We start from the raw sequence: 14939 nt of genomic DNA, 5'->3' as shown, positions 1-14939 counted from the left end.
TGATCATCACAGCGACTCGACTGGCTATCTCTCCATCAGACTGAATGTGGAGCCCTGAGCCAATATTAATTTAGCTTGATGTATTCCTACTCCTGCAACTTTAATGTTATTTGTGGGAGAATCCAGATGGTGGGTTCATGGATGGGTGCAGCTCGATGACACTGGCGGTGCCAACAGCCCTGGGTTCACAATAACAGCCCCAACGCAACACACACACACACACCAACCCGGTCTCATCCCAACTCGTCACATATTGACGCTTGGTTTTGGCGTCGCTTTTTGACGCTCAAGGTACCCCTTTAGCGTCACTTTTCGACGTGAAGGGAAGGTACCCCTTTAGCGTCACTTTTCGACGTGAAGGGAAGGTACCCCTTTAGCGTGACTTTTCGGCGTCGATATGCTAACGCGATATTGGGAATTTTATCGTCATAATAAGGTTGCCATTATTGCATATATGTAGGGGTGTGATTTTTCAATGTAAACAGTCAAAATAGTTTTATTTATATGACTTACTCAACCCCTGCCCCTAAACCTACCATCTGTGAACAAAACACAAGATATAGGAGGCAGATGCAACTACTGTCATAATTTATTTAAAAATGATTAATATACGCTAAGTGTTTCCTATTTAAAAAAATGGAGGACCCTTCACGTCGAAAAGTGACGCTAAAGGGGTTTATTTATTTATTATTATCAGTGAACATTTAAGCAAAATAATAATGAAGCTAAATCATTATCTTTTTTGTGCTACCTATGTCCGGTTTTTAGTAAGTTTCAAGTTTCATTACTGAGCTTTGCTTGTTTATGGGATTCACCTCGATCACTTAATTTTCACACTTTTATTCTTGTAAACACTGCAGGATGATTGAAAAATCGTACTTCATTCAGCTGATGTGAAAAACAGTCCTTGTACCAGACAAATATAGTGTGTGATGAGCAATCAGGTGTAAAAATACTAATGAGAGCCAGCGGATGCTGAGAGAAGCAGGTTTCATCAGACCGTCACATATTCTCAGACTATGTCCACAATCAAAGTCATCAAACATGAATGATGGCAGACTGCGATGAAGTTATGGGCTAAAACTTAAGATAAAAACAGGGCAGAATTTATCAGTTCAATCTTGCATTTCAACCCATCAAAAACCCATCATTCTCCCTGTAGCTGAGCACCTAAATTGCAGGTCTAGTTTATTTAATTGCATCCCATACATCATTCAGCAGTAAGAAGATGTTGGGTGCATGTTATTAAAGACTGCCTATACCCTGGATTTCATCATAAACTCAGCATCCATTTAGACTAATCTTTGTTGCATTTGTACATTCTGTACCATTGCATTTCTATTCACAGGTAATATCTCTGTGTTACTTTGATATGATCGCTTTAGGTCCAGGGCTGGTCTTGACTCCAGCTCTGCCGAGAGGACGGATACCTCCTAAATACCAACCAATAAATGCATTTCCTTGTAAGGTCTGAACTATTGATCAGCTCTTGCATGTGCCCTCTATTCAGGTGAGAAGCATGTTATCTAAATGTTAAACTTCGTCCATGGGACTTGGCCTTGACTGCTCTGCTATTTTTACGGCGTTTAAATCGGGCCTGATTCCAGAGTTCACAGGCTCTTGGCAACGCGCGGATTGTGATGCCACGGTCCGCCTCATAAGCAAGGGTTTCATCAAAGATTAATTGAGCATTGTATGCCCCCGAATTTACAAAATAATCATTACCTAATGCACTGATGGAGTGAGAGGCATTACTTGAATAAGGTGTTAAATTATGGCTCAGTTCCTGTTAAAAATCACATTAAAAAAATGAAGACCTTATGAACCACCCTTCCCTCGACTGTGTAATCACACTGAGTGGATGCTATGGCTGGCTCATTTAAAGGGTCATAGCTTTATAACAGTGCACTGCACTTTGTAAAGAAAAGCAGCCCTCTCTTTTTGTGCCGTAAAATAAAACACACCACATATGACTTTGGCTTCAGTGACAGTAACATTAGTCTGAAAATCAGTAATGCAGATCAGATCTGTAGCAATGTTTCCTTGTCCTCCCCTGAAATCACACGATAAAATAAATGGCTTTTTAACCAGTGCCATCAACCTTAGGTGAACGCTTTTACGCTGACCATTGGAGCGTTATTTTATAAATTTTGCACCACTGGTTCCTTGAGTATTCATTAACCAGTAACTTGTTGGTGCTGCTGAAATGCCAATGAGAGCCGCTCTAGAACCACACAGTAAAAGTTTGATAGGAAACATAAACCAGCTTCCCAGCACATTAACTTCCAAACTAAGCTTATTAGAAAACCATCAGCACTTCAAAATTGTACATATACACACAATTCAAAATTCCCACGCAACACTACAGGCAGTAAAATTATGATGATGGGGCAGATTATTGATTAATAAAGACTTAATTTCACGTGGTTCCTTGCACAATACTATGTTTGGAGCTCAAAACACTTTTACCATGCATGATTTGTGAACTAATATATTTTGATGTTTGCATCACATAACCAGCTCCATATGTATGGCTTTTCTAGTAAAGTAAACTTGCTCGGTAGCGCACCCGGTACAGCATTGCACACCGCTCTGGTGAAACACGAGTCTCAATTAAAAGTTCAAAGGCTTGTAGAAGCAATATAAAATCACATGGCTGCTTTTGTAAATGTATTTTATCTCAGTAGTGGCAAGTCCCTGCTCATGGCGCCAACATTATTTTGCAGGCGCATTTTTTCACACTTGGTTGGGTGGTTGTTAAGTTTAGGTATAGGGTTAGATTAAGGGATCTAAAATATGGTCATGCAGAATAAGGCATCAGTATGTACTTTATAAGTACTAACAAACAGCCAATATGCTAGTAATATGTACTTATACGGAAAGACCACAATAAGAAATGAGTAAAACATACACTGACTCCTCTAGTCTCTTCAAGCTGCTATCAGCATGTATGATAAAATACTTCTCATTTAATATAAACTCCAGCAAATAATGACATGAAAATATTGCACAAGGTTTAAAAATGACTAATAGGCACGAGTGTCAATACAGCGTCATTCTACACAGGCCACCAGAAAGTCAGAAAAGAGTAGGTAACAACTATAAAGAGAAAATGGCATGCAGAGATTGCCTGGCTAATGAGGAACACCGCTGTCTAAAGGGTGAAGCAGAAATTGCACTGTGCACCAAATTGCTGACTGACGCATGAGAGTGAGCTGCTGAAACACAGAGGACCAACACACATTAGAATTACACGCTGATCTGTGAGTCAGTTCTAACCACAGGTTACTTATATATCTGTTTGCAACAGGAGGCAGGTTTCGAGATAAAAGAATCAAGTTGTATGTGTGTATGTATGTATTTTGCAGTAAGCAATACTAGCTTTGGTCCAAAAGCATGCTGAAATGGGTATGTTCCGTGAAGCATGTGACAGAGACACCACTCAAAACTGAAGTGCATTAGTGCCCATCTGTTTTTTTTTTTTTTTTAAGCAGCTTTGGTTCCATTATTATTAGTAGTAGTATTAAATGATAAAAAAACAATATATATAATAATATTAATAATAATAATAATAACAATTAAACCCACATATAAGTAAGTTAAAATATCATGCTTGGATCAGCAAATGTGTTTTTCTATCATTTTTGCATCGGGTAGGTTTAGGGTTGGGTTTGTTATTTTTCCCGGACATTGGAATTCTGAACCAATGCAGTAAGGTACGTGATATCGGTGTTGCACAAACATGTTACAGCACATATTTCCAGTGAGCCTGGGTTGCAAAAAATAATAACAATTTGAAAGATGCAAGACTTTTAACTTAATGATGTTTTATTAACAAGGTTCGAGAGGAGCACGATCGGAAAATCAGTCTGGCCCAGGTGCAGCTCGTCAGCTAATCACCTTAACAAGCACATCAGGTGTATATATATACAGCCAACTCACCTCTGTTCTATGACAGTTTTCCAGCATCCCGCCTCCACCCCAACTCCGCACTCCAATCTAAATTTCATCCCATTCTTGGGATGAGGGGGTGGGGGGGGTTCTCTCGGTTCGGGCTCCATCCCGAGCTCGGAGCCCTCCCTCCTGACAGCACGCCAAATATGCTTACTAATTGCTCAATCATATTATATGTTAGTGCGAACTCGTGAAATGCCTTTAGTGAGGGAAAGAGCAACAATTCCATGAAGCATTGCAAATGATATTCAAATGATAAATTATGGAAAAATTCTAAACTATTGGTTTAAAGATGTTGATATAGAAACAATGTATTTTACATTTATTACAGACCATGCATATTATGAACACAAATTTTAAAGTAGTTAATTATTGAGAGAGTACAGAAAGACTCAAAAAGAGTTATTTGGTGTGATTTCCTTGTTTTGATTCTCTGGTTGGTTGCAATTTCTCTGAGAAATGTGGGAAGTATAGTTTTTCACCAGGAATTCTGATTATATAAACATGATTATTTAAATTATTTAATGGCTTCAGCAAAAGCATATACCATGGATATACCAGCCAAACATATACCAACCTCAATCTCACAACAGGTCTGTTTTTAAGGGTTTATAAGTTATTTTTAAAAATCAATTCCCATATGGAGCAAATGGAACTTATTCCAATAGTCAAATGGAAGTTGACTATTGCACTTTATAGAGTGTTAATTAATGGTATAAGTTTTTTGTTTTTTTATCATGTTTAACAGTGGAAGTTCTGGTGAGAAACTACATTACCCATAATTCTGCAGATCATCTCAACCAATCAGAGAATCACGTCAAGCAAATTGCATCTACAGAGTGTAACATAAATTTGGGTGATTAATTAGTTATTACTGTAATTAGACTGAACTATTTATATTTAAACCATTCAGCATCGAGTGATATGTATTCATAGTTGATATTCTGACTTACTTGAATGATGTTTTCTTTATCACAATGCATTCTAAAATTGCCCTGTCAATGAAATATGCAAATTTGGCTCAAATATGTATCTTGGAAGGCAGCACAGCCATTCTGGCAATATTTTATAAAAGTAAAAAATCCTGGTTGGGAGAAAACACTCTTTTATGCAGCTTTTGAGTGAGCTTTTATGCAGACTGATGGCATAATTCTGAAAGTATCTTGTAAAAATTTCATTTTTGAATTTTCTATATACTGTACATACACAGTATTTAAGATGCTAAAATGTCACACCGAGCTGAAATTCTTAATGAGATCTGCTAAAGATATCCAGATGCAACATTGCATGATTGCTGCAGTCATTACACAGCCATTATGGAGTCACAGAAACTATTCGAGAACTACTTTTCGAAACCTGGAACCATCTCAAATGCAAATCAATACACTTTTACATCAGCTCAGAGGATTGCTAGAGTTGCGTTGTAAATAAACGCAGAGTTGAAAGGACGTAATATCAAGCTGTCGCAAGCATCAGAAAACTAAAACCGAATCAATATAAAAACAGAACGTCTTGAAATTGCTTTGGAGGATGAGGGCTAAAAAAATATATTTACTGTCAGAACCGGTCTCAAGGAGGAGGGAAATGGCTGATTTATCTGCCCCACTAGTCCAAATAGAAACTCACTCTTGATTGACCACCTCAGATTGAGAGCTGACCTCAGGGTCAGCCAGGAAGGATTTCATCAGCCCGCTGGATGCCTGGCAACCCGGAGAGCCGAATATAAGGATTGTGGCATCAATCTTTTAAATGATGTACCATTACAGAAGAGCTATGCCCAGCGCTTGTGCGTTTATAAGGGGAATGATCTTCAGCAACTGTGCCACATCAGTCTGACGCTTTCGCCACCGCAGTTGAACGTGATTGGATTGTCCGTCATACTGCGCTGATTGTGTTTCGATCTGTATGGCTTAACAAACCGAACAACAGAGCCTCTGATTATTGTGCAGTACAAGGGTGTAGGTTTGCTTTCAACATTGGTGGGGACATAAACCCGACTACAATCTAGCTTACAGAGTTTCTTTCTTTTTCTTTTTTTAAATAGTATGTTTAACAGACAATAATTACACAATTATGATTTTGTGAAGCAACGACATCAGCATCAGAGCGCTGGGTGTCTTACAGTTTTTCTCGATTGCTAAAACACTATAACCAGGCTTTTGAACTAAAATTCAAAACCATTGTCGTTTTTCAAAAAGCACACCCATTTTGCTGAACTATAAACGCTATTCCCGTGCTTTGACACACGAGTCAGATTTGTTACTGCAAATCTCTACACACAAATCCCTACATTTCTCAGTGCTTACACCATGTGGTCATTTAGAAAGCACTAGCATTCAATATTGTTCACTCAAGTCTGCACAGTTTGAGCTCAATTAGCACACAATTACCCAAGTGGAAACACTAGGAGTCTAAATTTATCACACACCAATCAGAACCTTCGATGGATAAAGGGCCAAAGTCAGCTTACAGTGTTTCTCAGAGGCTTTGGTGCATTTCTCGAATCAGAAATGAAATTCTCAAAACTACTCGTTCAACCTCCACATCATAGTCACTTGTGCACATCATAAAAATTTGATCATTCTTTTGAACAAGTTGCGATTGCTTTGGTACATTCAAGAAACCGATTACTCTAATTGTCTGTGGTTTCCTACATTATCAGTTGCTAATGTCATGTTGCTCAAAATGTATAGTTTTTCAGCAAGATTGAGTTGTTTTGAGTGGAGAGCTTCATTTTGACCTGAATATAGGACGTTTGGGGAATTGAGTTAGAAGTTATGGATTCGTGTTTACTGTTTTGAGAATACGAGGCACAGTTTCAAGAAATGTGTTTAAGCAGTCGAGAAAAACTGTAAAGGGATAGTTCACCCAAAAATGAAAATTCTGTCATAATTTACTCACCCAGTATGAATTTCTTTGTTATGCCGAACACAAAGGAAGATATTCTGAAGAATGTGGGAAACAGAGCAGTTCCAGGGCACCATTGACTTCCATAGTATTATTTGTATTTTTTTTCCTACTATGGAAGTCAATGGTGCCCCAAAAGAGCCTGATTATAAACTTTCTTTAAAATATCTTCCTTTGTTTTTGGCAGAACAAAGACATTCATACAGGTTTGGAACTACTTGAGTAAATTATGACAGAATTTAAATTTGTGGGTGAACTATCCCTTTAATCACACATCACTTTATTTTAATATTAATTGAATTGGATCCAGGATGATTCTGAAAGAATAGGCTATTCTGATGTTGGTGTAGTAACGAAACTCGTGCCCATCTGACAGATAAACTGCATGCTCTTATATCAGTGTTGTTTTTTTATTTTGTGGGTAAAAATACTACTACTAATACTACTACTACTAATTACAATAATAATTCTAAATCCTGATATAAATTAAGACACCAGAAATGTTTCCCAGAAATGATGGCCATGTCATTTCCGTGAGTGTTTTCCTGAGAAAGACAAAAACATTGATCTGGTCACTTCGAAAAACAAATAATTTTTCAATCAAGTTGTCTCTTCTAACCCAGACATATTTTCCATCCACAATTCATCACTGACAAACTTCATTGCACATATGTCCTAATTGAGTTGTTTCGTGTTTATTCATTTCTTTGCCAAATGTTTGCCAATCTTCTTAAGAAAGCAACAGTGGCAGAGAGAGAGAGAGAGAGAGAGAGAGAGAGTATGAAGATGAGTATGTAATCCATCAAGCAGCAGATGAATTGCCTGAGGGGCTATTTAATTTATTTTCACTCCACTTCTTTGAAAACTGTTGGCTCAGGCTATTCTAACGTATTCATAAATCTTCCAGGATGGGCTTATGGCTCCGGCAAGAACACAACGGGTGTGTATGAAAGAGAGAAACAAAACAAGCGGCAACAAAAAGCAACTTTTTTTCCTCTTTCTGCTAGTGTATTCATTACAATGTGCTGTCAAAAGCCTCTTAAGAGCCTTGCATCTATCAGAGAGAAATGACGGTGTGAATTAAGCAATAAATGGCTCGTTTGAACTACAACTGCTTAGAAATGCCTTCTCCTTGAGCTCATGTTATTTATTGGTCCCAGATGCTGTCTTTATCCAAATCGATATCCAAACGTTACTGATGTTACCAGTTTAGAACACGAGGAGAATAATAAATGAACAGGTCAATTCCACTTTAAAAAAGGGAAAAAAAAAAAAAAAAAAAATTAAGGAAATTGAAACCTGTTCTAAGGACCATTATGACCAAATTGAAATAGCTGCAAATCATTTTACATTTGTTGTTCTTGTTTTCATCATTTTCATTATTTTTAATCATGAGTTTCATTATTTTAATGCAATTTACTTTTCTATTTATTTAAATCAGCATAAATTAAAAGCAGTACCAGTTGTTGATGTCATGATGAAAATGCAAAAACACTAATGATCCAAAAATAGGCTTCGATTTCTTTGTGTACAATTTTGTAAGCTTCACCCAGAGACTGGAAACAAAGTGCACGTTTTTCCAACTTTTAATTAGTAATACTGGAATATGCAAACACAACCATCTGTTGCCGGTTATACTACAAATCAGTTGCGAGTTGAGTCTCATAAGGCGTCATTTGTGTGACGCGTGTGTCTCTGGCGATGTATGGCGTCACATCCACATCCATATCAGTTATATTGCACCTTAGCAGAGAGCTGCATATGTAGGTTGTATGGCTGATTTTACTCATGTTCACAAATATTAATATTTATTTTGCTCGTGGTTTGTTTATTTATTTTTCTTGAGAACAATCATGCTGTGCTGTGAAATGTGTTTAACTGCTGCTGCCAAAAATAAATAAAATACATACATTGCATTCTCGCTAGATTATCCACTGCTTTTGAAAAGCGTCATTTGAGCTGCATTTGATAAATAAATAAAAAATAAATAAATAAACAGACTTGCTTTTGCTTTGATAGTTGATTTCCTTTCATTTATTTAGTCTAAATCAAGTGAGGAATCCATATCCCACTGTGCAGATTGGTGCATTAACCATTAGCCCTCTCATCAACTGTGTCACACTATGTTCCTTAAGAATCGGTTTATTTCAATACAGAAACACAGGAATATTTTCCCTCAGTTGATGATTACATGTTTGACACGTAGCTTATATGTTTAAGCATCATTCTTTAAGTTTTCCCATTTTTACATTTCCGTATTTACGCACATCACCATTATCCTCATCTAATATTTTCAAGTTATCAAGCAAGTGATCTAGCTTGTTGTTTGAAAGGCATTAGAGTTACAGTAAGTTTGGTTTGGATCTTGATCACAGAAAGAAGAGATGAAATTTTTTGAAGGTGGAGTTTGCACTTTTAGTATGATTTAAAGCCTTACTAAACTGCATTCTTTAGTTTTTAGGTATAAACTCATAGAAATTTGCTGAAAACAGCGATTCTCAGTAAAGGACAAACGGATATTGAAATATCAAATGTTATGCAATAGGACAAAAGACAAAAAAAAAAGCATATGCCCTCCACAAAGTCATAAAGCTTCCGTTCATCTTGAAACTTTTACAGAAGAAAAAGAGAGGAAAAATCAATATATCAATACTTTAAAAATAATGCATTTTAAAGCCTCTGCAGTGAGGCATTTCTCGTTTATTTGCATCTGTGGCCACTGGCAGCAGGTGTAGGAGAATCAGCTTCTGCTTTCACTGCCAATTCACATTTACGAGCAAAATATCCTAAAGTACGGATTCAATTAACAGTGTTAATGGGAAATAAAACATCACAATAATCCACAAGTAATCCAGTCCATCAATTAATGTCTTGTGAGGCCAAAAGCTGTGTTTGTAAAAACAGATCCATAATTAAGATGTTTTTAACTTTAAACCATAATAACGTTTACTCCAGTGAAAAGTGCTCTGGTCTGAATCAGGAGTGAAATAGATCAAGCACTGTTTATAAGCCAAAAAATAGTCTAAAATGGTTCAAAACAAATATGTCGGTAGATTTTAATGTGAGAGACAGCATATGGAATTTTTCACTGGAAGAAGCATTATTATGGATTGCAAACTTGAATTTTAGCAATTGTTTGAAGTAAAAAATGTTCCGATGGATTTGTTTCTTACAAACATGGCTTCACAAGACGTTAATTGATGGACTGGAGTGATGTGGATTATTGTGATGTTTTAATCAGCTCATTCTGACGGCACCCATTCACTGCAGAGGATCCATTGGTGAGCAAGTGATGGAATGCTCAGGATGGCCTGAGGGAAAGTACATTTTTATAAAATATCAGCAAAGAGCTCATGCCATGAAATATCGATCTTCACACGTCTTCATACGATACAAATTTGAAGGTCAAAGCTCACCAAACATAAAATGTGGAATGCAGTGAAATGTGAAACTTCTTCGCATGATCCTGCATTTCTGGTCTCCAGCGTTTGTAAAAAAAAAAAAAAAAATAAAATAAAATACTCAATGAAACAAAAAGTCTTCCTTAAATCCCACACCAAAATCTCATGTATATTTCATAGTTATATAATCAGCTAATTAGCATCTTGCAGTTCTTGTTTGTTTAGCTCATGACTGAAACCGAGCAAACTAATGACATCAGACTGGGAAATATTTTCCTCATCATACTGTAATACTTCCAAAGCTCATGAAAGCACGAGTTCCTTCTGTTTTAAAGGAACACGCCACAATTTTTGAAATAGTCCCCAAGAGTTAATTGTTCAGTTTTACCGTTTTTGAATCCATTCTGCCGCTCTCCGGGTCTGGCAGTAGCACTTTTAGCTTAGCTTAGCATAGATCATTGAATCTGATTAGATCGTTTCAATAATTTTCCTATTTAAAACTTGACTCTTCTGTAGTTACATCGTGTACTAAGACTGATGGAAAATGAAAAGTTGTGATTTTCTTGGCCGATATGCCTAGAAACTATACTCTCATTCCAGCGTAATAATCAAATAATTTTGCTGCCGTACCAGGGGTGCAGTAGGCAAAAATAGGGTGAAAATAGTCCCCAGCTAGGTAACTTCCAACGTGACCAGCACTAAGTTTGTGTAGCTGAATCGTCTTAGCAGGTGGTCACGTTGGTTATATTGACGGAAATTAGCCTATTTTCAGGCGCTGTGTAATATAATTGTGCCTACTGCGCCCATGGTACGGCAGCAAAGTTCCTTGATTATTACGCCTATAAATATATTGAAATCAAAAAATATCAAAACTCTTTGGTCCTTTTTGAACGAGATGCTAACGGTCTAATCAGATTCAATGATCTATGCTACGCTACAGCTAAAAGTGCTACCGCCAGACCTGGAAATCAGCTGAATGGATTCAAAAACGGTAAAACTCAACTTGGGTTGGAAAATTAGCCTATTTTCAAAAATAGTGGCGTGTTGCTTTAAGATTTATATTTAATACTTATCATTAAAATACACTGTGAACCAACAAATTTTCCATTCGCAACCAAAGCAACTTCATATTTGTGTTGCATTTCCAGCATCTCCATAGCAACAGCTGTTCTCTGTTGCTCTCTGGAAATCAAACTCCATCCCGTGACCTGAGACCAGGCCTGAGCAGCGAGGCCTGGAAACCCCAGCGGGTCTGGACCGGGTCTCCAGAGCTGGGACTCTGCGTCGGTCTGCATCTGGCTGTCTTCGGGGCAGGAATGATCTCTGTCGTTCGCCCCTCTGGCCTCTCCATTCACTGGACACCTGCTTGAATAGCCTGTTCCCCAGGCCATACCGTTATCACTGACTGAGGCATGCTGGGATAGCGCTACCACAAGCCACATAATGTCAGATGAATAGAGAGTGCGGAGTCTGCGATACTGCGGCCTGGGTCACAGTGCACTTTATTTCTACAGTACATGTTTTCTTCATTCACAGCAGTCATATAGGCAATGCTAGCAAAGGTCACTTACTGTGGTATAATATTAACAGCTTGGAAATGAATTGTGAATAAAACTGAATCTTTTTCATATGATCAAATCATAATGCATTCATGCATTCTGAATAAAGCTCAAATCCTTTGTGTTTTTTGCTGTTAAGTTGAAATTGCATTGATATATTACAGATGTCCAAATCTACATGATTTCATAATCACCTAGGGTCATCTGAATGACCAAGTTAGTTAGTTCACAGATTGTAGGATCATGTCCAGCAGAAACTACTCAGAAGCATGGCCTTTAATGGGATAGCTTATGAGATTTATGTTACTTTAATTCTTTAAATATAACCTCTTTCGTACAACACTATAATACATTACGAGATTTAACGCTGTCATTATACAATGTAATAAATGTTACATTTTACATATAGACCCCCAATTATTAATGTAATGCTACATAAAAAAGCAATTAAGATGAAAACGATTCAAACTTTCTCTATATTGTCTGAAATATTAAAGCTAAAAATAAAATAAAATAAAAAAACACTAATAGTATCTAGGAAGGATCTTTTTGGGGAAATTTTTTTAATTGTTTTTGAAAATAAGGCTACATTTATTTTATCGAAAACACAGTAAAATAATGAAATATTATTACAATTTAAAATATCTATATTCTGTGTGAAATGTATACGTTAATATGTATTTCATTACTGTGATCAAATCTGAATTTTCAGCATCATTGCTACAGAATTATTATCAATGTTGAAAACTGTTTTGCTGTTGACTATATTTGTGGAAAGGTAAATAAATAAATATAATGAAAGTATTAATTAATGAATCATTCTTTACTAATTCTTAAGCTTTCAAAAGTTGTGCTATCACAATACAAGAAAAATACTGCTTTTGAATTACTGTTAATGAACATTTTTGCCCCCATTAATAGTTACAATATCCTAGTCAACTATTTGTTTTTTGGACTGTCATCGTATCGTTTCATCTCAAACCTGACTTTGTCTGCAGTACAATGTGTAATTAAAAGTGTGAATGTTTTGTCATTTCATTCTCAGCTGTAGTTTGTGCTGTCAGTGCTGCTCCGTTCAACCGTCACACTAGTGAAACTCAGGCTTTAGTAATGAAACGAAGACTCGCCGGTGGCATTGTGAGCTGAAGGTCAGTGTGCTCTGACTCAGTTCCAGGGCACAATTACAGTCTAATCTGGTGGAGACGTCACACGATGGGCAAAATGTGGCCACGGAGGAATGCAGTGATTTCCTCACACACTGTAGCACATAAATCTAACAGTTATTTCCAAATGAGAAAATCAAAGATTCTGTAGGAGCAGACGGGAGTGGCTGATTAGTGCGCGTCTGTGATGTCGACACGATGCCAAAGTTGATTTTATAGCGTTTGGAAATGTAACAGCATGTCATTATCACGCTCCGTCAGATATCCTGAGGCAAAGTCACTTGACTTGAGATGAGAACAAGAAGGAAAGGAACAAAAAACTGCAAGAAAAACTGCCTGCACTCTAAAGTACTCGGAAGCTGTGTAAATATTTAAGCAATATCAGAACGACTGTGACCGGGCTGTGGTTGATCATTATATTCAGTACAAGAAAAAGAGAAGGAAAAAAACCCAACAACAAAAAGACAACAACAACAATATCGTGATATAATTTTGATGCGTCACAGTGTTGGACTGTGGCATGTATTGTGATGAGGGAGTTGCTGATACCCAGGCCTAATATTGAGTAAGGGACATTTCAGACATGATATGGCCAGATACTGAGGATTTTTGCTGCAACAGAAATAGTTCCAAAACTGCAGTGGACACAGACCACAAACTGTGAAACGCTCCAGTGCTGATCACTGCTTATCCAATCCAATTAGTGGAGCAGTTGCATAAATCTGCTTGAAAAACTGAGAAACATGTTTGAGTAAATACATTAACAACAGCGACGGATTAAAACGACAAAATCATGTGCTTTACAATCACTGGCAAAGATGTCAGATAGCTTGCGTGTTAAAACGGAAAATGTCAAATTACAAGCTCAACCCTTAGAGGCAGTTCCTGAAATACTGTAATGCTGAACTTTGAAAATAGCCACCAGCTCATTATTCAGAAATTGGGACGTACAGAGAGAGACAGAGAGTCCTCTAAACTCCACTGACCTGTAAAGACCTTCATCTTCAGACCATCAAAAACATCCCTTTAAAAGGTTCGTTCAGCCAAACGAGTAAAATCTGTCAACTTTTAATGACCCCGTCGTTCCTAACCCGTATGACTTACTTTCTTCTGTGGAGCAGAAAGGCAGATGTCTAGCAGAACGTTCATGCTGCTCTTTTATGTGACTGGGAAAAATGTTATTTCCAGCACCTGCCATGCAGTAATAGCTATAAGCTTTGTGTTTTGTAACTTTTGATATGAAACAAAGTTTCACCTTTCAACTTCTATCTGTTTTATTATGAAATCCAAACAATAAATGTGGTTTTGTCGCTCTTTGATCGCTGCAGTGTAACGATCATCTCATGTTATCGATAAATCAGTGTTTCAATCATGGAAATACAGTATATAACAGCTTGTAAACAACAATAATGTCACATAACATCACATTTAGGAAAGATATTTAAAAAAATGGTAACACTTGACTTAAAGTCTTTATATATAATGCATTATAAAAGTTATTTTAATGCATTAATTATGAATTAATAATAATTAATTAGTGTAACCATAGTTGGCTTTTTAGCTATCTATCAATTTTATGGCAATTGAATGTCTTTCTTAGGTAATGTGATGTTATGTGACATTATTGTTTACAAGCTTAAGTAAAAAAAAACTACATATAGGAATATTTTGCACTATAAGGCATATTCATTATATTTTTACTTAACTTGTTGTGTTTAATATTTAATGTTTGAATAAATATGTCAAGAAAACATGTTTTTATTACAGCCACCATTTAAATGTTTCTATTTCAGCAATGAACTGGAGAAATATATAGAAACTTTAATTTGGGCTTCTGTGTGTTTTTGTAAAAAATACCGTTGCATCATTATTATCAATCATTATTACCTATTATTACTATTATTGCTCCTGAAATAAAAGACTCTTCTTATATCTCATATGTAGTCCGTATGATT

At 36.7% G+C, this 14939-nt stretch overlaps 1 protein-coding gene across 1 annotated transcript in view; it reads right to left on the bottom strand.

The window, feature by feature from the left end:
* The window catches only part of LOC306870509 (BMP/retinoic acid-inducible neural-specific protein 1-like), a gene marked incomplete at both ends in the record, with an annotated part of 38977 nt that extends 27324 nt beyond the window's left edge, over nt 1-11653 (bottom strand). Inside the window, one exon of the mRNA XM_079417816.1 lies at nt 11356-11653. Coding sequence (XP_079273942.1) covers nt 11356-11653 — 298 coding nt within the window. The remainder of the gene's footprint in view (nt 1-11355) is intronic.
* Nucleotides 11654-14939: the final 3286 nt, after the last annotated feature.

The sequence above is a fragment of the Barbus barbus genome, assembly GCF_936440315.1.
Source record: "Barbus barbus genome assembly, chromosome: 5".
NCBI classification, from domain to species: Eukaryota; Metazoa; Chordata; class Actinopteri; order Cypriniformes; family Cyprinidae; genus Barbus; species Barbus barbus.
This window is presented reverse-complemented; position numbering and strand designations above follow the sequence as displayed.